The following is a 24,956-nucleotide window of genomic DNA, read 5'->3' as shown; positions in this document are numbered from 1 at the left end:
CCCCGAGGAGAACACTGAGCCCCAGCCCCCCCTGCCCCCAGGCTTGGAATGAACCCCGAGGAGAACACTGATTCCCAGAGCTACCTACCCCCAGACTTGGAATGAACCCCGAGGAGAACACTGAGCCCCAGCGCCCCCTGCCCCCAGGCTTGGAATGAACCCAGAGGAGAACACTGAGCTCCAGCTCCCCCTGCCCCCAGGCTTGGAATGAACCCCGAGGAGAACACTGATTCCCAGAGCTCCCTACCCCCAGACTTGGAATGAACCCCGAGGAGAACACTGATTCCCAGCGCCCCCTGCCCCCAGGCTTGGAATGAACCCCGAGGAGAACACTGAGCCCCAGCCCCCCCTGCCCCCAGGCTTGGAATGAACCCCGAGGAGAACACTGATTCCCAGAGCTACCTACCCCCAGACTTGGAATGAACCCCGAGGAGAACACTGAGCCCCAGCGCCCCCTGCCCCCAGGCTTGGAATGAACCCAGAGGAGAACACTGAGCTCCAGCTCCCCCTGCCCCCAGGCTTGGAATGAACCCCGAGGAGAACACTGATTCCCAGAGCTCCCTACCCCCAGACTTGGAATGAACCCCGAGGAGAACACTGAGCCCCAGCGCCCCCTGCCCCCAGGCTTGGAATGAACCCCGAGGAGAACACTGAGCTCCAGCGCCCCCTGCCCCCAGGCTTGGAATGAACCCCGAGGAGAACACTGATTCCCAGAGCTCCCTGCCCCCAGGCTTGGAATGAACCCCGAGGAGAACACTGAGCCCCAGCGCCCCCTGCGCCCAGGCTTGGAATGAACCCCGAGTAGAACACTGAGCTCCAGCGCCCCCTGCCCCCAGGCTTGGAATGAACCCCGAGGAGAACATTGAGCCCCAGTGTTCCCTGCCCCCAGGCTTGGAATGAACCCCGAGGAGAACACTGATTCCCAGCGCTCCCTGCCCCCAGGCTTGGAATGAACCCCGAGGAGAACACTGAGCCCCAGCGCCCCCTGTGCCCAGGCTTGGAATGAACCCCGAGGAGAACACTGAGCCCCAGCGCCCCCTGTGCCCAGGCTTGGAATGAACCCCAAGGAGAACACTGATTCCCAGCGCTCTCTGCCCCCAGGCTTGTCCCTAGCAGATAATAACAAACATTCCATTCTGTTCAAGCCCCTGCCAAATCTCAACGTGCCAGGCTGTTGACATTTAAACACAGCTAATGAGCTCATCTTCAGGCCTCACGTACCTATTGTAATTAACCTTACTGTGGCCTTGCAGGATTAAAACATATTCCACCTCTCTGCAATGCTGGTTGTTGCTTAGCAACTACAGAACCGCCACAGAAACAGGCCTTGGATTTAAAAAGCCTAAATTAAAAGATCAGGTAACAGTGCCTACTGTAAAGTAAGATTCTGAAAGACTGCAACAACGATGATTTAGTTTTGTCAGTAAATATTTTTAAACACAGCGTTACACGTCCCCACATGCTGCTACAACTCTTTAAATAGCGTTCCTGTAATTTCTCTTTTCATTGTTAACATCCTGACAACTTTTTACACTTTTCGGAACCCTGCTACTTACTCTTTAAATAACTTCCCCTTTTTGTACCATAACTTCAAATGGCACGTTCCATAACACACAGCGCCACTCTGTGGCTAAATGTCTGAAATTGTACCAGGCAGACTGTGTGTTAGTGGCATGGATCTCAGGGGATTTAAATCTGCTCTTTGTCTGCCTGTCCACCTCCCTGTTCCTCCCAGTCCCTCAGTCTATTAGTAAGCCCCAAGCAGCCTGTGACTAATTGACCAGTTTCTGCAGGAATGCCTCTCCTGATCACAGCGTGTGATTGAAATGCAGTTCGGCTGGTGGTTTTATTCACAGTGTTAATCGCCCTGCCAGCTAGAATTCCAGAGAGGGTTACCAAAACCAATAGAATTTCATCACCTGCTTTCAGCCTAAATCAAGCACAATCATCTCTTTAATCTAACACCAAGCACACCAGCCTTGGAAGGGTACTTGACTCTCTTCCTGCTAGTTTTAGACCTTACAGTACAATTATTTTATTACTTTTAAGAAAAGTTGCCCCTATTTACGCTCGTTTCAAAATAAGAATGCTGGCCCTAAATATCCAATTGCAATGAAAGATATACAGCAGAGACACAGATGTTGCCAGTTATTACTGTTATAATACTTTTAACCAATTAACACATGTACTGTATTAGGTCACATTGGTTTAGGAGACCTACGTATTTTTCGGTCACCTATCCTGCAGAAGAAGTATTTTGCAGTATTGTGCAGCAATTTCTGAACTTGGTTTTTTGTATGTACTATATCCAGTGTGTTTACTTGCTGCAGCCCAATCTTCAAATAGAATAAGAAACCCAGTCATTTGCCTAAGCTGCTTGGTATTCAATATGCATCAACTGTCCCCTCGGGTCTCCAGTGTAAATAATGTAGAAAAGAAAGAACAAACCCTGAGCCTCTTCCTTGGAATTACAAACAGCTTGGAGCCGTGCAGCTGAGCGGCACTCCTTCCACCTGGAGGAGCAGGGAGGTAGTGCACCTCTGGGGGGGCTAGGGGATGCAGATTATTACAAACAGCTTGGAGCCGTGCAGCTGAGCGGAACCCCTTCCACCTGGAGGAGCAGGGAGGTAGTGCACCTCTGGGGGGGTTAGGGGATGCAGATTATTACAAACAGCTTGGAGCCGTGCAGCTGAGCGGCATCCCTTCCACCTGGAGGAGCAGGGAGGTAGTGCACCTCTGGGGGGGCTAGGGGATGCAGATTATTACAAACAGCTTGGAGCCGTGCAGCTGAGCGGAACCCCTTCCACCTGGAGGAGCAGGGAGGTAGTGCATCTCTGGGGGGGCTAGGGGATGCAGATTATTACAAACAGCTTGGAGCCGTGCAGCTGAGCGGAACCCCTTCCACCTGGAGGAGCAGGATGCAGATTATTCTACATCAGAAAACCACCACGCAATCTGCACAACTGCAATGCTGCTGGAAAACAGGCTATGACCATAACAATGTTTGTACTGCCATGAGAGCAGGTGTTTCTGTGATAACAGAGTTTCAGAAAACAGTTGCACCTTTCATCAACAGCAAAGAACAGCTGCTAAGATATGCCAACTATTCACAGACATCCTTCGCTCAGAGGCATGCTTACAGTATGTATAATGCACCAATTCTCCAGAGAGAAACTGCTTTTGACACTGATTGAATAGATGGGCTGGCCTTTGTTTCTGACTTCAGTTTCAGATAGGAACGGTGCATGTGCACATGCTGTATGTCATTTGACGCACAGCATATCCAACACCAACCCAGGGAATGAGGTATGGCATTTATTCCAAAATGTAATAATACCAAGGGCATAACGCCTTGAGGGAGTGGTAATGGTACAGCTATCCCTGTAACAGCACAGAGCAATTTCAGAAGGGTGGATAGATGGACAGACTCACAGACGCAGGCGAGTACAGTACCTGCAGGTCTGCGATGGTCATCTTGTGGTAGATCTTCTCCTCGTCTCTCCGCTCATCCTGTGGCACGGTGATGTTGGCCAGCATGGTCTCGAAGTCCAGGATCTGCTGCATCTGCGCCCGCGTGGCGTTGTGATCCCCGCCCAGGAGCATGCCCAGCTCAGCCATGTACTCCAGGTACGCTGTCAACACCTGTCAATGAGGAGTGGTGATGAGAGTTACACCAGGAGCAGCACCTGCTCAGTGAATGAAATACAGTCTGCAGACTCTGGGTCATCTCCACAGCTCACTACCAAACGTGTGCGGCCATCCTTTATCCTGCTGTAACGCTGGTGTGACGACGCCTTTACATGCAGCTCTACTCATACCGCAGTCAGTTATTCTGTTATTTAAAGTCTGGGTGGAGTAATTGAGTACACTTTGTGTTCATTTCACTTTTCTAGACGGTTTAGCAACTGCCTTTTTTGCAGTTTGTCAAAACCAGTTTGTGAATGCAGGCTTGCTTTTCATATAAAATGCATTCGGCTCTTTGGTAAAGCTCCATACAGTAATGATCATACATTGTGTGTAACACCCCCTATAACAGTTCACCACATTAAGTGTAATTTCCTATGAATTTATCATGGCTTTTAATCTGCTTTACCTTACATGCCTCGGTTTATCCTGCTCTCACTATGTTCTATTATACAACAGAAATATTGGCTCTCTTTTGAAATACCTTTTCGTTTTTTGCAGCTGGAGACTTCTAGCCCTCTAAGCAGCAGGGTTTGGAGACTGGTATTAGAGGAAGGGGACTCGTTCTCCTTTAATAAGGCATGTCAGCAGCATATATATATATATATATATATATATATATATATATATATATATATATATATTACCCACCAAGGATACAAACAATGCATTTCATGTGTCTGTACTGCTGGAAAGTAGGTTAGGGTGTGCGTAGACAATGCTCTGATCACAGTCACAGATAACTTCATCAAACCTGCTTCACAAGACAAAGTTTTCTGTATTTGGAATAACTTTTTTACAAAAAATATCTATGTGATGTGTGAGACATCGTGAGAGTGTCAAAATGATCAACAGCCCACAAAGACAGACAGACTGAGTGTTGGACAGTCCTCAGTCGCTCCCTCTATATTGTGTTAATGTCATAGCTCCTCTCAGCAGTATGCCACACCATATTCAAGTTGCCGACGGGGGAAACAGACACTCACCTTTTCATTGGCCGTCTTGTTGAGGTAATAATCCCGAGAGGGAAGGAACAGTCCCGACTGGTCGACCTGGAATGGAGGAAAACAGGGAGATGAACTCCCAATGTGCCACCAGTAAGGAGACACCTGTGCTCACACCCTCAAGAGAGGAACCCCCCAATCTGCCAGCAGTAAGGAGACACCTGTGCTCACACCCTCAAGAGAGGAACCCCCCAATCTGCCAGCAGTAAGGAGACACCTGTGCTCACACCCTCAAGAGAGGAACTCCCCAATGTGCCAGCAGTAAGGAGACACCTGTGCTCACACCCTCAAGAGAGGAACCCCCCAATCTGCCAGCAGTAATCTCTCCTCTCACCTGGATGACATTGCTGTTGGAGTTCTTTGGGTCAACGCTCACATAGATGGTGAAGAAGGGCATAGCTCTGTAGGGTCCCGAGACAGTCTTCAGCACCTCCATGAAGTTGTCTTTATCCCAGGGTCCAGTGATGTTCCAACCCCCGATCTACAGATACAGGATGGGAGAGCATTCCCTTTGTTAAACTGACAGTCACACAGACGCAGATTCAGAGAAGCTAGGGCTTGAGCACATCAAAGCAGAATATCAACTGAATAAATCCATTAAGAAGTGGACTGAAAACTTTACAGAGCAAACCTCAGCATTGTAAAAGTGTAGAAAGATGTTTTCCACATCATTCGTAAAAAGAAACATTTCATGTCTCATGTCTCTTTCAGATCAGTTCATATTCTGGTTTGGATGCTAGAGGATTTGCCTGGGGGGGTGTTGGGGGTTCTGGTCATTCTTTCTGGATTATTTGAAAAAAGGATAAATAAATAACACAAAAGATTCTGAACTATACAAAAGAGTAGAGCGAGAGATAGCAGAACCTCTTATCAGTGTCCCTTTTGCTTTCGTTCCTCATCAATCCGTGGGGATGAAGGCAAAGGAAAGGATTTCCACAGAAGCACTTGAGAAAACAAATCTCTACTTAAGCGGAGAGGCCTGCACATAATGGGAGACAGCTGAGAGGCTGAGCAGCATGGCATTGATGAATCTCCTCGCTGGGACCGCAGCGTAACACCATTGAGCAGTGCCACTCTTTTTAAATGAGACCATGAACTCTATTCAGCAAACTGGAACCCTCCGAGACTGTGTTTTAAAAGCCTTCTTTGAGGAACTGAATAGAGCTACAGTATTCTTCAAACTGTTCCTGAGTGCTGTTGGTTTCTTTAATATGAATATGAAAATTATAGAACAAGCCTATGTACTTTGCTTCTACTGGACAGCAACATGTCTTATTTTCAATTTTGAATCAGTAAACTAATCAGCGATGCTCAGCAGTAAAGCAGCTTTGTGTTGGTACCATACCCCTCTCCCACCTATTAATGTCATTTTTAGTTTTCAAGCTTGTCTCTAATTTGGGCTTCAATCCCTATTTTTCTCTTTAGTTGAACTGTGAGAAGCAGGTAAGTAGGTTGAGTAGCCTCAGTCTGGAATCGAAGGAATGGTTTGTTTAGTTTTGCTGTTGAGTATTTGCTGTGACCCTGGTGTTATTTTGAAAGCTCGTAGCAGTTGTGGTTGAAGACCTACCTTGTTGATGAGGTCTATGAGCGGCTGGGCTCCCAGCTCTTCGATGCTCTGCTCGTTCAGGCAGGACAGGTAGTAGTGCTGCGTCTTCTTCTCCGCCTCGCTGCTCGAGTTAAATGTGGTGTTCTCTGCAGGGGAAGCACAATGCTGTCAGACAGTTCACACTGCGGGAGAGGACTTGGTACAAACAAGGAACTCAGACAGACCACAGTCTGCAACAGCAAACGTTACACCTATGAGAGATGATCACGGTAAACCAAGACAACCGAAATACATACGTTAAATTCAGGACGTGCATTACAGGGAAATGTAGAAAACATGTCCTGCTCTTCTGTTCGTTCTTTAATGATAAGTTACTTTGTTTCTGTTCTTTCTTCAATTATAAGTTACTTTGTTTCTGTTCTTTCTTCAATGATAAGTCACTTTGTTTCTGTTCTTTCTTCAATGATGTTACTTTGCAGATCTTCTGTCTCATGTTTTGGGAAGCACACTCAGCTTGCTGTTGGCTGCTATCTCACTTAACCAGTTGGATCCATGAGGAATCTTATATCATAGGAGGAGACAGGGATGTGGGTTGTATTTTTCAAGTCAGTTTTGATTAATCAGTTAATTAATTAATTTAGCAGTTGCTGAAAAATAAAAAATTCAAGTGGAACACAAAGCCAGAGAGTTGGGTAAAGACTTGCTCAATTTCAAAAGCACACGAGTGCAGTTCTGGCAGCAGTACAGAACTTTTCAGTAGGGTTGAGTTCTCTTTCATTTTGCTCTTTTTTTATCATGTCAGCAGCTGTTTAAAATGAGTCTGTATCATCCTGCCCTCATGGTAGAGCCACATTGTTTGTGTGGAGCACTGGGTACTGTGTGTTGAACTGCCTCAGTGCCTACACTGCAGCCCTAAACGAACGCCAGGAACATTTTTCCAAGGACGAGTTGCCTGGCAACCCAGCAGCTGCAGATTAGCAATAGATTAACGGGACTAACACAGTTTGTGTTTGTGGTGGATGCAGCTAATAAAGAACCGGTGGTACACGCCGCTCCCAGGAGCCAACAGTTACACCCGTCAGATGAATTAACGCTTGTGACGTCATCATCGGTACGTGGGATAATACAACGTGAACAGGGACTGTGCTACTGGTTACCCAGAGTTAGCAACATACCCAGTTATTGTCCTTCTGTTCATTTGTTGGTCAGCGATACAGCAAACTAAACCAGATTTAAATACACTCCTCCTGTTCACAAGAAAATTTCATTGAAGGGAGGTGTTTCTCATTTTCCCAGAGCATCAAGGACAAAAAGAGTTGTGAAATCAAATGTGAGATTCTGGCATTACCGCGTTGACTGGCAGGCGTTGTTGTTTATTTAGTTTCTTTGAGTTCAGCGTCAGTAAGGATTTCTGTCACCTGTGTTTTCAAGAATGGAGGAGGATGTCTTTATGATGAATAACAAATAAGACTACAGCAATAGAATCAAGTCACTTTCTGTATGCCACCAGAACTCAAGTCACTTTCTGTATGACATCAGAACTCAAGTCACTTTCTGTATGACATCAGAACTAAAGTCACTTTCTGTATGACATCAGAACTCAAGTCACTTTCTGTATGACATCAGAACTCAAGTCACTTTCTGTATGACATCAGAACTAGAGTCACTTTCTGTATGACATCAGAACTCAAGTCACTTTCTGTATGACATCAGAACTCCAGTCACTTTCTGTATGACATCAGAACGGCTTTTCAGGGTTGATAAACATCACCATCCTTATCGCTACACAGGCAGCAGTGTTGCAGTTCAACAGAATTCAATAATGCTCTTGTTTATTTATTTTTCAAACTGTGCAAGGATCTGCTTGCTTGCTGATGCTAATCAGACCTACTGTACCTGCTCATTATAAGCTGATGTTTAATGTCTGTTCTTATTAAACAATCTTCTACAATCCATCTTTGTCTTGTACCAGATGCTCCTGTCAGCGTAATTACATTTAGGGGAGAAGGACTGAGGGGAGAGGGACGGGTGCAACTGACAAATTGCAGAGCCATTTCTTACTCTGTTGTTGATTCCACTGTTTCATGTCTTATAATTAGATAAGTTTCACCGCTAATTTCTCCTCCCCAACCCCACAGCAGAGCACTGGGAGTGACCGACAAACTGTGCTTGGTGTGGTATGAGGCTTTACATACAGAGGTGCTGTCAGCAAGCAACGCCCTAATGGAATATCAGAGGTATTAACGACTATGGAGACAAGGGTTAAGGATTGTTGATTTTCATCTGCAGTGGAGCTCACAGCCTGAGTTCTGAATGGGATCATGTATATGTGCAGCAGGTGTTACGGCTGAGCAGAGGTGCAGAGTTGTATAAGATGTAGGATTGCAAGAGGAATGAACACAGGAGAACACATACTGTAGTTCCTGCAGAACAGCATCAGATTGAGCAGAATGTTGCATCTTGTTACTCTGGGTACCACACAGCTGTGCAGTCGATACACCAGGCTTCAATAATTTTTGACTACTCAGAGATTAAAATATGAAGACAGAATAATAAAAAAAAAAAACTTAAAAAATAAAAAAGGTCTTCTGTCATAAACATGTTATTTATCTTTGCTGTATAGTACAGTAAATAAAAACCAAGAGATCACAATGCACTTTATCAGTGTCCTAAGTGTGGACAGAGCCTTATTTTTACATTCTTTTTTCTCAGCTACAGAACCATCAGCTTGGCTTCTGATCTATGAAATATCTACAAATTGGCCTAAACACATCAGACAATTTTTTTTCGCCTCCAAAAGGCATTTGTCTTCTTGCCAAAAAAAAAAAAAAGGAAAAGGCTTTATAAATCATGCATAATAATATATTCTTGCGAAGACCACTAAATATTTCATGAAAGTCTTCAGCAGACTTCTCTGAAGTTTAGTTAAAGGTAATTGTTCGAGTGAATCGGACTGGGACAAGGCTGACTCTGTGCACTGGCTTTATTACTGCAGTGTGTCTCAGCTTATCTCAGAATAAAAAGCAGATTGTGAGAGCAGTACCCAAGACCTCACTGCAGTGCTGGCTGACTTCTCATCCATACCATCCATCCCTGGAGGTCTCCCCACAAGTACCAACCAGACCCAACTCTGCACAGAACCTAAGGTGGCATTGCTCACAAAATCAAACAATCACTGACGTGACCACCTGACCAAATTCTTTCTGGACTCTTGTAATAGCACAGCCCTGCAGTTTCCAGTGGGCTTTACTTAAACAACATGAAACGCAGTCAGCCCCTGCAGCACCACAAGCATGCCAGCCTGTCCCCTGCCAACTGGAGCAGAACACTGATAGAAAGAAATCAATGCCTGTGAGGGAGGCTCATACACTGGGGCAGTGTTGTGACAGGGCCCCAGTGCCTGTGAGGGAGGATTGTACACTGGGGCAGCACTGTGACAGGGCCTCAGTGCCTGTGAGGAAGGATTGTACACTGGGGCAGTGTTGTGACAGGGCCCCAGTGCCTGTGAGGGAGGACCGTACACTGGGGCAGTGTTGTGACAGGGCCCCAGTGCCTGTGAGGGAGGATTGTACACTGGGGCAGTGTTGTGACAGGGCCCCAGTGCCTGTGAGGGAGGATTGTACACTGCGGCAGTGCTGTGACAGGGCCCCAGTGCCTGTGAGGGAGGATTATACACTGGGGCAGCACTGTGACAGGGCCCCAGTGTCTGTGAGGGAGGATTGTACACTGGGGCAGCACTGTGACAGGGCCCCAGTGCCTGTGAGGGAGGATTGTACACTGGGGTAGTGCTGTGACAGGGCCCCAGTGCCTGTGAGGGAGGACCGTACACTGGGGCAGGTGGATACTTGCATCTCGAGACTTGAGTTTAGCTAGCTAGAGTCTAGCAAAAAAGTTACAGTGGGGTTATGTTTGCACCCAAACATTAAACTTAAGCAGAAGCCATGGCTCAAACAAGGAAAAAGTGTTGAAAGTGAAACGGATAGTTTTGAGGATATCTAGTGTGTGACTGTCAAGTGAATTCCGGGCTGTTCCCACAGTGGTTCAGCGTGCCATGATGGTGAACAGTAGCAGGTGTGTTTACTCTGGTTCAGTAACTAAGGTTGTGTAATTCAAATGCTTTTAAATATTTATTCAGTGATGAACTACAGTGACCATTTAAAAAAAATGTGAACAATAATATATCAATTATTGATAAGAAACAAGGACACATGAGAAAAGTGATTGATGCACAGAAGTAAATATTGGGAGAAGGGTGCAATAACCACCCAAAATGATTATGGGTCAAATAAACATTTTTTTGTGCTTATTGTTCTATAAATGTAATCACTGGATGAGAGCTTGGTACTGGTGCTTTGTGATAGCTACAAGTACTTGTGTAGTCCCTACCTTACCCTGAAACAGCACCCACTGAAACAAGCAAACAAATCAACTAATCAGGTATCTGATGAGTCTGGTTCTGATGTCTCACCCAGCAGCTGTTTGAAGAGTCTGGTTCTGATGACTCACTCAGCAGCTGTTTGAGGAGTCTGGTTCTGATGACTCACTCAGCAGCTGTTTGAAGAGTCTGGTTCTGATGACTCACTCAGCAGCTGTTTAAGGAGTCTGGTTCTGATGACTCACCCAGCTGCTGTTTGAAGAGTCTGGTTCTGATGACTCACTCAGCAGCTGTTTGAGGAGTCTGGTTCTGATGACTCACTCGGCAGCTGTTTGAGGAGTCTGGTTCTGATGACTCACTCGGCAGCTGTTTGAAGAGTCTGGTTCTGACGACTCACTCGGCAGCTGTTTGAGGAGTCTGGTTCTGATGACTCACTCAGCAGCAGCTGTTTGAGGAGTCTGGTTCTGATGACTCACTCAGCAGCTGTTTGAGGAGTCTGGTTCTGATGACTCACTCAGCAGCTGTTTGAGGAGTCTGGTTCTGATGACTCACTCAGCAGCTGTTTGAGGAGTCTGGTTCTGATGACTCACTCAGCAGCTGTTTGAGGAGTCTGGTTCTGACGACTCACTCGGCAGCTGTTTGAAGAGTCTGGTTCTGACGACTCACTCGGCAGCTGTTTGAGGAGTCTGGTTCTGATGACTCACTCAGCAGCTGTTTGAGGAGTCTGGTTCTGATGACTCACTCAGCAGCAGCTGTTTGATGACTCACTCAGAGTCTGGTTCTGATGACTCACTCAGCAGCTGTTTGAGGAGTCTGGTTCTGATGACTCACTCCAGCAGCTGTTTGAGGAGTCTGGTTCTGATGACTCACTCAGCAGCAGCTGTTTGATGACTCACCCAGAGTCTGGTTCTGATGACTCACTCAGCAGCTGTTTGAGGAGTCTGGTTCTGATGACTCACTCAGCAGCTGTTTGAGGAGTCTGGTTCTGATGACTCACCCAGCTGCTGTTTGAAGAGTCTGGTTCTGATGACTCACCCAGCAGGTGTTTGAGGAGTCTGGTTCTGATGACTCACTCAGCAGCTGTTTGAGGAGTCTGGTTCTGATGACTCACCCAGCTGCTGTTTGAAGAGTCTGGTTCTGATGACTCACCCAGCAGGTGTTTGAGGATGGCCTGGTTCTGGTCCCAGATGCTGTTGAAGGTACTCCAGCGAGAGCGCCCGTCAGGGAGTGGGTTCTTCTTCATCCAGCCCCCGCAAGCGTACTGGTAGAAATCCTCGCAGGGATCCACGCTGCGGTCCAGGGCCTCGATGATCTTAGAGGACACCGTAATGCAGGCCTCCGTCAGGCACATGGTGCGGGCCGGGTCTGGAACCAGTAACATTACACTTTACTACAGCTCAGGAGCAACACAGTGGTATTTAGATCTGTATAGAGTACTACCCTGAAGTTCTGAACAATGAAACAAAATCTGCAGAGCCAAAATCAAAGAAAGTATTTTCTCACCTGTGCTGTAGCAGTTCCCCAGACCCCCCAGCTCTCTCACCTGTGCTGTAGCAGTTCCCCAGACCCCCAGCTCTCTCACCTATGCTGTAGCAGTTCCCCAGGACCCCCAGCTCTCTCACCTGTGCTGTAGCAGTTCCCCAGACCCCCAGCTCTCTCACCTGTGCTGTAGCAGTTCCCCAGGACCCCCAGCTCTCTCACCTGTGCTGTAATAGATCCTCAGGACCCCTAGCTCTCCCACCTGTGCTGTAGCAGTTCCCCAAACCCCCAGCTCTCTCACCTGTGCTGTAGCAGATCCTCAGGGCCCCTAGCTCTCTCACCTGTGCTGTAGCGGATCCTCAGGGCCACCAGCTCTCCCACCTGTGCTGTAGCAGATCCTCAGGGCCCCCAGCTCTCCCACCTGTGCTGTAGCAGTTCCCCAGACCCCCAGCTCTCTCACCTGTGCTGTAGCAGTTCCCCAGGACCCCCAGCTCTCTCACCTGTGCTGTAGCAGATCCCCAGGGCCCCCAGCTCTCTCACCTGTGCTGTAGCAGTTCCCCAGGACCCCCAGCTCTCTCACCTGTTCTGTAGCAGTTCCCCAGGACCCCCAGCTCTCTCACCTGTGCTGTAGCAGTTCCCCAGGACCCCCAGCTCTCTCACCTGTGCTGTAGCAGTTCCCCAGGACCCCCAGCTCTCTCACCTGTGCTGTAGCAGTTCCCCAGGACCCCCAGCTCTCTCACCTGTGCTGTAGCAGTTCCCCAGGACCCCCAGCTCTCTCACCTGTTCTGTAGCAGTTCCCCAGGACCCCCAGTTCTCTCACCTGTGCTGTAGCAGTTCCCCAGGACCCCCAGCTCTCTCACCTGTGCTGTAGCAGTTCCCCAGGACCCCCAGCTCTCTCACCTGTGCTGTAGCAGTTCCCCAGGACCCCCAGTTCTCTCACCTGTGCTGTAGAAGATTCTCAGGGCCCCCAGCTCTCTCACCTGTGCTGTAGCGGATCCCCAGGGATATGGCACACCCGAACAAGGCTAGGACCGTCACCAGGAGCAGGCCAGTCAGGATCACCTCCAGCTGGGTCCTCCTGCCCATGGCACCCAGAGAGTGGACACCTCCCTTCCTGAAGCCGACCTGGGATTGGGGAGGAGTGAATACATTATTATTTTTTGTTACTTTTGCAATTAAATTAAGTTTTTGTTTTTTAATCACATGGTTGACAAATTAAATTAAAATAGAGGGCAATTGATACGTATCGTTTAACTTGGTTGTTCTGTCTCTTTCAATTCGTTCCAATCTGCAGTGTTGTTCTACCCAGATATTGTATTACTTGATTGAACCCCTTGATTGACTTCAATATGTTGAGGTGCTTTTTGCAACACCATTAACTCAAGTGGGAAATATAATTCAAGCAGGCTCTGGACAGCTCAATTACAGGACCTGGTTGGGACATGGTCCAGGTCTGGAATATACTGAAACTGCCACAAGTGAGTACCACTGGTTTAACCCTGTGCCATGAAGCAAAACCAGCAGAAATTAGAATGTGAAACAGTTATTTGCCTGAAAGTGTCCTGGACAGCAACACGTGTTAATACAATGAGAAATGGTCTGCCTTCCAGGAGCAGAAGTGAAACAACACAATGGGATGATGAAAGCAAAAACACAAGCAAACACATGAACACCCTATAAACTGTACATCAATCAGAGTACCTAGTCCAATGTTCAGCAGACACAGTACAACAGAGTGAATGTTTGTATTTGTCAGTCCCATTACCCTGGTCCCTGCCTGGAACACAACTGATGCTGCTGGACCCTGTGATCTCCTGAATTGCAGTCTGACTGAGTGAGATGCAGCCCTTCTCTGAATCGAAGGATGTTATTTTGCCTGTAGTTTAAGAGCCTGGAGTGTGTGAAGTGCTTTCCTGGATGTTTAGTTTGGGTTTTGTTCTGTTGAGTTCCATTTATTCAGGCCCCGACGAGGAGCGTGTCAGCATGGTTGTCTCACTGAGACTTGGGGCACTTCTCTGTCACACTCAAGTCTTCTTTGAAACCAGCTTTCTTGACAAGTGTACCTCCACTGTCAGATCTCATCTGCAAACTCACTGATCACTTCCAAAAGAAACTGTCGTATCAAAGACCAAAGAGGGGAAAAACTGTGAACAAAAAGTGCTGAAAGCTGAAGCACTAATCCCCTTAGCAAGGGAATTGTGTCAATGTGTGACTCAGTACAGTCTTTTAGAGTCTAATGTCTCCTCCACCATACTGCTATGTCTTTGATTGCATGGTAGTGACAGCTAACCAGAGGGGTAAAATGTATCTTCAGAGCCCTATTCACACCAAGGCCTGTCAATCAAAGTGCATCTAAGATGAAGGGGACATTAATCTGCAGAGCACCTTGTTCAAATCCGCAGAAGAACTGTCAATGCTTTTTGTTTCTTTTGTATTTTTTTGCCCTCATGAGTAATTCGAAACCTTCAACATTGTCATGGAGACAGAAAGCCACGGAACTACTGACAATCTTCAACATTGTCAAGGAGACAGAAAGCAACGGAACTACTGACAATCTTCAACATTGTCATGGAGACAGAAAGCCACGGAACTACTGACAATCTCCAACATTGTCATGGAGACAGAAAGCCACGGAACTACTGACAATCTCCAACATTGTCATGGAGACAGAAAGCCACGGAACTACTGACAATCTCCAACATTGTCATGGAGACAGAAAGCCACGGAACTACTGACAATCTCCAACATTGTCATGGAGACAGAAAGCCACGGAACTACTGACAATCTCCAACATTGTCATGGAGACAGAAAGCCACGGAACTACTGACAATCTCCAACATTGTCATGGAGACAGAAAGCCACGGAACTACTGACAATCTCCAACATTGTCATGGAGACAGAAAGCCACGGAACTACTGACAAACTTCAATATCCTCCCAGGGTAGCCAGTGGTGGTTTATTTAATCGACGCAGAATGGGAAGGGGAAGCCAGTCCCAACAGATTATGTGCTTAAGTACATGTTTACTTCTCTCCTCCTGTGGTTACTGGCACCACTGAGCTTTTCTGCCTCGACGCCACCCACCAGTCTTGTGTAACCACAGCTAAGGCAGAGAGGATCAGCTGTACACTGCAGCCCAAGAGCCATTAGAGACAAGAGATTTGATCATTATCAGCTCCTTTATTAAAACATCATATACTTAATGTAGTTCATTTAAAAAAAAAAAAAAACTGATTATCAGTTTGATCAATTCATTTTTGTAGAAACAAAACAAGTAATTACTACTGGATTTGTTTGCATACTGAGTGAGGTGCTCTGAGCAGCAACCCTACATGCAAGTCTGCATATCTGAATAATACTGAACTGTAGAGGAGCCTGACTAAGTGGTGTCCAGACAGCTTTCAGGAGCAACTATAGCCAACTCATCAGTCATTCAATTAATGACAGCCCTGGAGAGAGCTAACTGCTCTGACAGCCAATGATAAGAAAAAACTCTGAGCCCTGCAGTACAAGAACCATGCAACGGCTGTTAAAAAGAGTAAGAATGTTATTGCAACACATGACCTCCATTCTCCTGCTACACAATGGCCCTGAGGAATGTTGGTGACTGAGACTCTCAATAGCGCTCACTTCTCCTGTCGACAATTTAAACAAACATGAACAGACAGGGAACAGCTAGCAATGCCAGGCAGGGGGGTGATTGCGGTTTTGTTGCTTGTATTGTTCCAGTGGATCGATTGGATCAGCTCAAGAAGGCCTGCCAGGCGGCAGCAGTCTGTGGCACAGAGCTGTCATTCAGTGAGGACAATGAGAGGAAGCCAGACTCCTAGACTTGACTGTCGAGGAACAGAACATTGCTGAGGAAAGGCTTCACACAGGCGCTAGTGCAGAATTGTGCCCTCCTCAAATACCTTGTGAAAAGATACATTACTGATCAAATCCTCTGAAACACCTCCAACCTGCAACCTCGAGCCAGAGAGTTAAACATTCCATTAAAATCGAATTGTACGGAGTTATTAAACTGGATAGCTGGCAGGGCATCTGGCTAACTAGGAATCTGTAAAACCCCCCCCCCCACTCACCTCCACGCAGTCCGGGGAAGCTGCACCATCGGTGGGGATGTCAGGGACATCGTCGTCCTCGAAAGTTGCGCGCTTGTAGTTCGACATCTGCAAAGTGAGGAGCAACAGAGAGTCTCTTAGGGTTTCCATGGTACGAGAGAGGAATGCGGTTCTCAGAGAGGGAGAGAGGCTGAGACACAGGGAGGGTGGGAAGAGAAACAAGCACACAGCTGGCCACTCTCATGTCAACCTTCTAGAGTTTCCTCAACACACAAACCACACAGGCCGAGGTGCACTGGTGCTGGCACAGGAATTCTCATTGGAAAAAAAAGAAACAGCAAGCAACAGCTTTACATAACCTAGAGCATGGAACTCAATAGACGGACAGCAATATTTGGACTGCAATACATTTTGACTGGATCACCAAGTCACATGCCAATCTATGTTTTTACTTGCATTCACATTGGAAATGCTGTGACTTTTTGAGACAGCATAGTTCTTAGGAAAATGTGGAACACGAGGGTGCAGTAGATGTCATGTCATAACAAGTAGCAGATACTCGAGCTATAAATGAAACAAAATGAACCAGTCAACAGTATTAGCAGCTCTTAGGGGAAGCACACAATATGGTACCGTACTGTATTACTTGTGTGCACAAAACTTCACTTTGCAAGTAATGGTAGCACAACGGACAGAACCCCGACCACAACAGATAGCGCATCATTCCATGAGCCACCACAATGTGCTGTGTGTGCAATGCTTAGCAAGGACAATACGAATTGTAATGCTGATTAAAATTATGAAATTCTGTGATCCAAGTCAGGCTTACACCACATGTTTCCTGTCTTAAGTATCTGCAGATCACATTATGTGTCCAAAACAAACATTATTAATATTAATATCAGCATTGTGTTCTGACTGATGCAAATCTTTGCGTCTCTGTATTGCTCTTGCTGATTTCCCCTGTAACTCAAGGCCACTTCTCCCACTTGCTGTATTAGATTATAAATGTACTGAATGTAAAATGACTGTATTTTTTATTATTTATAAGGTCTTTTTATTTTTAATTCACTTGAAAGAGAAAGCACAGTGATTTTTCAGTTCCATTTTTTTCTTCTTGTGCTTTAGTTTTTTTGCTACAATTTGCTTTGTTTTTGCAAAGGTGAAAGAAGGCAGACTAGTAAAAATGAGTTTTGATTCCCCCAAAAACTCATTTAAACCTAGCGCATAACTCTCAGACCAACAACACGTGTAAAATGATATTTTTGTAGCTCTGTGTTTGTTTGTCGGTGTGGGGATGGGAGTGAAAATGTACTCTGGATCTTGACCTTGTTGTAACCAAGAATTTTGGACCTTCCCTAAAATAATTGAGTACCCCTGACCTAGAGGATTAATTGAGGTCCTGTGGGACCCTTCGTCACTCCCATAAGATCTCTGCTCTCCCTGAACGCCCTGTGTTTCTACAGGACATCTGCAGAGGGGGAAGACCCTACATCAAAATGGGCAGAAAAGTGTCATCTCAAAGGCAAATGCATAAAACAGTGTAACAGTAATGAAATACGGGCCAATGATAAAACAGTGTAACAGTAATGAAATACGGGCCAATGATAAAACAATGTAACAGTAATGAAATACGGGCCAATGATAAAACAGTGTAACAGTAATGAAATACGGGCCAATGATAAAACAGTGTAACAGTAATGAAATACGGGCCAATGATGATAAATACGGGCCAATGATAAAACAATGTAACAGTAATGAAATACGGGCCAATGATAAAACAATGTAACAGTAATGAAATACGGGCCAATGATAAAACAATGTAACAGTAATGAAATACGGGCCAATGATAAAACAATGTAACAGTAATGAAATACGGGCCAATGATAAAACAATGTAACAGTAATGAAATACGGGCCAATGATAAAACAATGTAACAGTAATGAAATACGGGCCAATGATAAAACAATGTAACAGTAATGAAATACGGGCCAATGATAAAACAATGTAACAGTAATGAAATACGGGCCAATGATAAAACAATGTAACAGTAAAGAAATACGGGCCAATGATAAAACAATGTAACAGTAATGAAATACGGGCCAATGATAAAACAATGTAACAGTAATGAAATACGGGCCAATGATAAAACAATGTAACAGTAATGAAATACGGGCCAATGATAAAACAATGTAACAGTAATGAAATACGGGCCAATGATAAAACAATGTAACAGTAATGAAATACGGGCCAATGATAAAACAATGTAACAGTAATGAAATACGGGCCAATGATAAAACAATGTAACAGTAATGAAATACGGGCCAATGATAAAACAATGTAACAGTAATGAAATACGGGCCAATGATAAAACAGTGTAACAGTAATGAAATACGGGCCAATGATAAAACAGTGTAACAGTAATGAAATACGGGCCAATGATAAAACAGTGTAACAGTAATGAAATACGGGCCAATGATAAAACAGTGTAACAGTAATGAAATACGGGCCAATGATAAAACAGTGTAACAGTAATGAAATACGGGCCAATGATAAAACAATGTAACAGTAATGAAATACGGGCCAATGATAAAACAATGTAACAGTAATGAAATACGGGCCAATGATAAAACAATGTAACAGTAATGAAATACGGGCCAATGATAAAACAATGTAACAGTAATGAAATACGGGCCAATGATAAAACAGTGTAACAGTAATGAAATACGGGCCAATGATAAAACAATGTAACAGTAATGAAATACGGGCCAATGTGTGTTTCTATTGTCCTGCTGGTGGCTCATGTTAATTCACATGTAATGTTCTCAGTGTCCAGCAGGCGGCTCCAGTGATGTCAATAAAGGAAAGTGACTCTCTGTGTGCCTCAGCCTTGCCTTCCTATCAGTAATCCAGAAGGATTCCCACCATCACATCTCCACAGACGCTCACATCAAAGGCTTCTCCGCCGAAGGCCAGGGATTCCATTGCCCTCTCAGAATGATAACACTCAGAGAGGTTTAGTAAAACACTAAAAAACATGTCAAACCATGGTCAAATAAAGTAAAACAATGGCAAAACTGCAAAATACTGTGCCCCCTTACACTGGTACACTTTTATAAGGGCAAAGATCAGCTGTAAAAATGTATTGAGCACAACAATACTTCTCCTCGAAATCAGTATAAACGACACACTGGCCAAATAAAAGAATTAAAACAATGTTGGGTGTTCTGGAAACTATTTCTCCAATTCATTTTTGTAAAGAGACAGTTTATCTTGGCCAAAAATGTCACTTAAATTGCTCATGGCAATAACAAGCTCCCTCGATTAACGTTACTGACAAGCAGACGATTTCATGCAGATGAGTAAGAAATTGATAAATGCTATATATAAACATAGGAAAAGCAAGATAACAGATAATGACTATCATTGAAACGGACTCATGTGAAGCGCAGTACAACCTGGCTAACACAAACATGCAAAGATTATTTTCTGAGATCCTGGTTCTGTAAAAACAAACCCTCAGCTCCGGGCTGTGTGCTGTTTGGAGTGGGCTGAGCCAAGTCCTCATGCACGCATGGGAACTGAAACCAAAGTAATCAGTTACCAAGTTCAGGAGCAGGACACCAATGGAATTGGACGAATATACAAAGATGTTGTTTTAGGAGCCGTGAGAGTTTGCTGCTTGAAACATTCAACTCCTGCTGGCTCCAGTCCTTGGCATTTAGGTGCTGATGAGGGACAGCAAACTAACTAGCCTGGAACTCGAAGCATGTACGTGAGAACACGTCACTATAGAGACAAGCAACCATCTGAAGACCCTGCATTCAACCTTGAACCTTGAGCAGGCTGCAAGGCTGGGGAAGGAAGGTTTTTAAAAGCATGTACGTGAGAACACGTCACTACAGAGACAAGCAACCATCTGAAGATCCTGCATTCAACCTTGAACCTTGAGCATGCTGCAAGGCTGGGAAAGGAAGGTTTTTAAAAACATGTACGTGAGAACACGTCACTACAGAGACAAGCAACCATCTGAAGACCCTGCATTCAACCTTGAACCTTGAGCATGCTGCAAGGCTGGGAAAGGAAGGTTTTTAAAAACATGTACGTGAGAACACGTCACTATAGAGACAAGCAACCATCTGAAGACCCTGCATTCAACCTTGAACCTTGAGCATGCTGCAAGGCTGGGAAAGGAAGGTTTTTAAAAGCTGTACTACACTGTTCAGGCTGCATCACTTGTCAAATAACTGACCTTGTTTTTTGTATGGCGGAGTTGCCTTTTATCCAAGAGCACTTAACTCCTCTCTGCAGTCAATGATCTCGGTGTAATGCCGCTACCCCAGGTATAAGTGCTTACCACTAACTGTCAGCCTAATTGAGAATCTGCAATGTGAAGCCACAAAGTTATTTACAGCACTTACATTAACACCAGCAACTGAACCACATGAACGGTGCAGGAAGGCTTTACTTTTCTGGTAATTGTCAATAAGAATTAGTTCATGTTACACAGCTGAGATCTGAGCTGAGACCGAGCTGTTAGAAGGTAAACAGGCAGTCTGTTGTTCAAACAGCACAGGGCCACAAGATTGGAGCAGGCCCCCTGTGCTGGGGATGGTTTACCCCAGATTGGGTTGCTGATAAAGAGAACCCAGGAGCTGCCAGATTGATCCAGGAAGATTAGTGGGGGTGCACACAGTGAACTTCAGCCTTTGCATACAGTATTTGTAAATACCCCCATATTCAAACTACTCTAAATGGAAATCGTTTTGGTACCAGGATCCATCTACTTTTATTCTTTGTCAGTAGTTGAGTTCAGAGGCCACCCTCCAGCATTATATTCCATTCTTGTTAGACAGCTGTTATTTATTTGCCCCTGGTGCATGTGAAAAGGACATTGCAACAGGGCTGGGAATACTCAAGAACATACAGTATGAAATGCTCATTCAAATGACTGGGCTGGGAATACTCAAGAACATACAGTATGAAATGCTCATTCAAATGACTGGGCTGGGAATACTCAAGAACATACAATATGAAATGCTCAGTCAAATGACTGGGCTGGGAATACTCAAGAACATACAGTATGAAATGCTCATTCAGACTGAATGCTAGTTTGGCCCTCTTTCAGAAGGAGTGGGATTGTGTTCCATTATATATATACTTCTGTTGTTCTCATTGAAGTCCCACACTCCCCATGGTCTGCTGGACTGAAGCAGTATGAACTGGCAGGAGCACCACATCCCCCTCTTACAGGAATTCACATAAAGCTGTTCCAGCACAGCACACTTTTGTTGGTCGTTTTAGTTTCATGACGCTGCTTTCCGTATGCAGTCACTTGCACATTTTCTACCTCTGTCTCAATATATACATGTCTAGGAAGCAACAGAAAAATTGGCATGGATCTTTTCATCCCAAAATCAAAGTGTGCTGAGCTGTGATGCTGAGATACCATGTAGCTATGCTTGGATACAGACAGACACAGGATGACTAACTAACATGGTTCTAAGTTACTAACGTGATTCTTACATTGGAATAAAATTGCTTTTGATTACAGAAAACACACAGTTTGTGTTACGGAACAACACATGTTGTGTTACATTTAACACCAGCTGTGTTGTCCTTCAACATATTGCAGTGCTAATTGGAACACGTTGGTCTTTGCAGAGTTAATAAAACCGCTTTGTTGCTTGCAGTTCTGGTAGTTCCTCTTCTCAATACAACAGCAGGCATGAAGTGAATTCAACCTCTGCTGGGAATATTTCATTCTACCACATCCCGCTTGGAACAACAGCTCTGGAACTGAACCAGAGAGCATGAAATCCAAGCCGGTCTGTTTCACATAAAGCTCAGAATTAATTAGCAGATGCTGTAAATCAGGAGCAGCACTAGAGAATGACTCCTTGCCTTTAAAACTGTCTCATTTATCAGCGCCTGCTTCCACTGTCTTCAGCACACACAGTGGTGTGAGACACACTCCTCTGGTTTAACTGCAGAGGAGGGCAGCTCAGGGGGGCAAAAACACAGAAAAACACTGCATTCAGACGGCACTATAAAGTTACAGAAATAGAAAACCCATTCTCATTACTGTATATATTAGTAACAGTTTTGTCAGGCAGGAAGGTTGGCATGTTTTTTCGTCTGGCGTCCTAACTAAAGTCACAGAGGTATTACATGGCAGTGTCTTAACAGAAAGGGTTATTTAGTTATTTTTAAGCTTATCAATCACATTCTAGGCAAAGAAACAACATGAACCAGATAAAGGCAAATTTTTAGGGGCAAATGAGGTCAAAGTTACTGTCATTCACTGTCACTGCTGGAGGAGGAGGAGAAATAAACTTTGTCTTGTTGAACTACTGACCTGTGTGGAGGTGTAAACTAGCTGCTGGACCCTAACACCTCTAAACAAGAGGTCCTAACCCAACCCCAACCTTAACCCTAACCCTAACACCTCTAAACCAGAGGTCCTAACCCAACCCCAACCTTAACCCTAACCCTAACACCTCTAAACAAGAGGTCCTAACCCAACCCCAACCCAACCCTAACCCTAACCCAGAGGTCCTAACCCAACCCTAACCCAACCCTAACCCAACCCCAACCCTAACCCTAACCCTAACACCTCTAAACCAGAGGTCCTAACCCAACCCCAACCTCTAACCCCTAACCCTAACCCTCTAACCAGACCTCTAAAACCCTAACACCTCTAAACCAGAGGTCCTAACCCAACCCCAACCTTAACCCTAACCCTAACACCTCTAAACCAGAGGTCCTAACCCAACCCCAACCTTAACCCTAACCCTAACACCTCTAAACCAGAGGTCCTAACCCAACCCCAACCTTAACCCTAACCCTAACACCTCTAAACCAGAGGTCCTAACCCAACCCCAACCTTAACCCTAACCCTAAACCCTAAACCAGAGGTCCTAACCCAACCCCAACCTTAACCCTAACCCTAACCCTCTAAACCAGAGGTCCTAACCCAACCCCAACCTTAACCCTAACCCTAACACCTCTAAACCAGAGGTCCTAACCCAACCCCAACCTTAACCCTAACCCTAACACCTCTAAACCAGAGGTCCTAACCCAACCCCAACCTTAACCCTAACCCTAACACCTCTAAACCAGAGGTCCTAACCCAACCCCAACCTTAACCCTAACCCTAACACCTCTAAACCAGAGGTCCTAACCCAACCCCAACCTTAACCCTAACCCTAACACCTCTAAACCAGAGGTCCTAACCCAACCCCAACCTTAACCCTAACCCTAACACCTCTAAACCAGAGGTCCTAACCCAACCCCAACCTTAACCCTAACCCTAACACCTCTAAACCAGAGGTCCTAACCCAACCCCAACCTTAACCCTAACCCTAACACCTCTAAACCAGAGGTCCTAACCCAACCCCAACCTTAACCCTAACCCTAACACCTCTAAACCAGAGGTCCTAACCCAACCCCAACCTTAACCCTAACCCTAACCCCCTAACCCTAAACCTAACCCTAACCCAACCCCAACCTTAACCCTAACCCTAACACCTCTAAACCAGAGGGCCGTGCTCTAACTACTGAGCTAACTGAAATTTTAAAAAGCTGCTGTATCTGCATGACAGAGAACCAGCAACACCAAAACAAAACCAGTGACAGCCCAGCACTCACATGACACGAAAAATGCACCATAGGAAAAAAGTTCAAAATGGAACAATGAACCCTGCGGAAGATGATAAAGTGATCACGCGCTGAGTGATCCTTAGCCGTGAGTAAACACAAATATGAATGCACTGGACATGGAGGGTGGAGTTTGCTGATGTTTCCAGAACACAGACAACCAATCACCTCAGTGATATGAGAAAAACAAAAGGCATTGTGCTGTGTGTGGTTTGAAGGATTGCATATCACATACTACTGGCCTGTGATCACACAGGTGGGTGTGCAGTGGAATCAGAAAGTATATTAACAGGGTGTAGTGACTAGATGTCAGCAGGAATGTTTTTTATAGAATGCAAGCACACAAGTGAACCATGTCCAGCATGTGGTTATGATTAACACAGGAGGCAGCTTTTTCATTTGCTCTTGTGCTTGTTTCCCCTGCAATCCCACCCTGTTTTAACAGAGAAAGCTTGCATGCCACTGTCTGTTAAAGGCTATGAACAACCTGTCTGTCCCTCCTCAGGTGTCAGGTCCCCTCCACTCCCAAAATCACTGCAGCAGCACTCTGTCCATCATCTCTCCGAAAGTGCTTTCAGTGATCTCTGCCACTGCTATTGACCAGTTTGCTTGTGTATTCCATCACAGCACTATAAAGACTGCTCTTACTGCAAATTGACATGCAGGCTAATGTTGCCAGCAGGCAGGGGGTGGTGATGATGTCAAACCGCAGACAATCAATCACATCTACCTCCCCCCCCGGCCTGAACAGTCATATGAAAAAAACTACAAATATTGTGCTGTGTCTGGTTTGAATGACGGAACAATGCTGACACTGTGAACTCGAAGTCTGTGTTGGCAGCTTGTGCACTGTATGTATGATGTGTGCTTTATACTTATTAACAAGGTGCAGTGACTAGTTGTCCGTGCCAGTGTGTGCAACTCAAACGTGTACAAAAGTGCACATTAACCCTCTCTGAGAAGGTTACAAGGGCTTTGGATTCAGAGCGCAGACACATTGACAATGTGATTCGCCTCAAGAGGCTCTTCGGAAACCAACAGTCAGGTTTTACCCTCTTAGGAATTGCTACTCAGATGCTTACACAGCAGTGAACCAAGTGCCACAGCTTCAGAAATAACCAAGCTAGAGCGTTTCTGCTCCTTGCTTTC

At 45.5% G+C, this 24,956-nt stretch overlaps 1 protein-coding gene across 3 annotated transcripts in view; it reads right to left on the bottom strand.

Annotated features, from left to right (window-relative positions):
* LOC121326842 (endothelin-converting enzyme 2-like) overlaps window positions 1-24,956 on the bottom strand; it is a 50,061-nt gene that overhangs the window by 8,507 nt on the left and 16,598 nt on the right. For all 3 annotated transcript variants that reach the window (XM_041270416.1, XM_041270415.1, XM_041270414.1), the window contains 7 exons: window positions 16,170-16,256; window positions 13,069-13,213; window positions 11,759-11,974; window positions 6,256-6,380; window positions 5,023-5,169; window positions 4,671-4,736; window positions 3,454-3,642 (listed from right to left, as the gene is read on the bottom strand). In XM_041270416.1, the coding sequence (XP_041126350.1) occupies window positions 3,454-3,642; window positions 4,671-4,736; window positions 5,023-5,169; window positions 6,256-6,380; window positions 11,759-11,974; window positions 13,069-13,213; window positions 16,170-16,256 (975 nt within the window). The remainder of the gene's footprint in view (window positions 1-3,453; window positions 3,643-4,670; window positions 4,737-5,022; window positions 5,170-6,255; window positions 6,381-11,758; window positions 11,975-13,068; window positions 13,214-16,169; window positions 16,257-24,956) is intronic.

Source organism: Polyodon spathula, chromosome 14 (genome assembly GCF_017654505.1).
Source record: "Polyodon spathula isolate WHYD16114869_AA chromosome 14, ASM1765450v1, whole genome shotgun sequence".
Classification (NCBI taxonomy): domain Eukaryota; kingdom Metazoa; phylum Chordata; class Actinopteri; order Acipenseriformes; family Polyodontidae; genus Polyodon; species Polyodon spathula.
The sequence above is the reverse complement of the archived record's forward strand: the minus strand, read 5'-3'. Positions and strand labels throughout refer to the sequence as shown.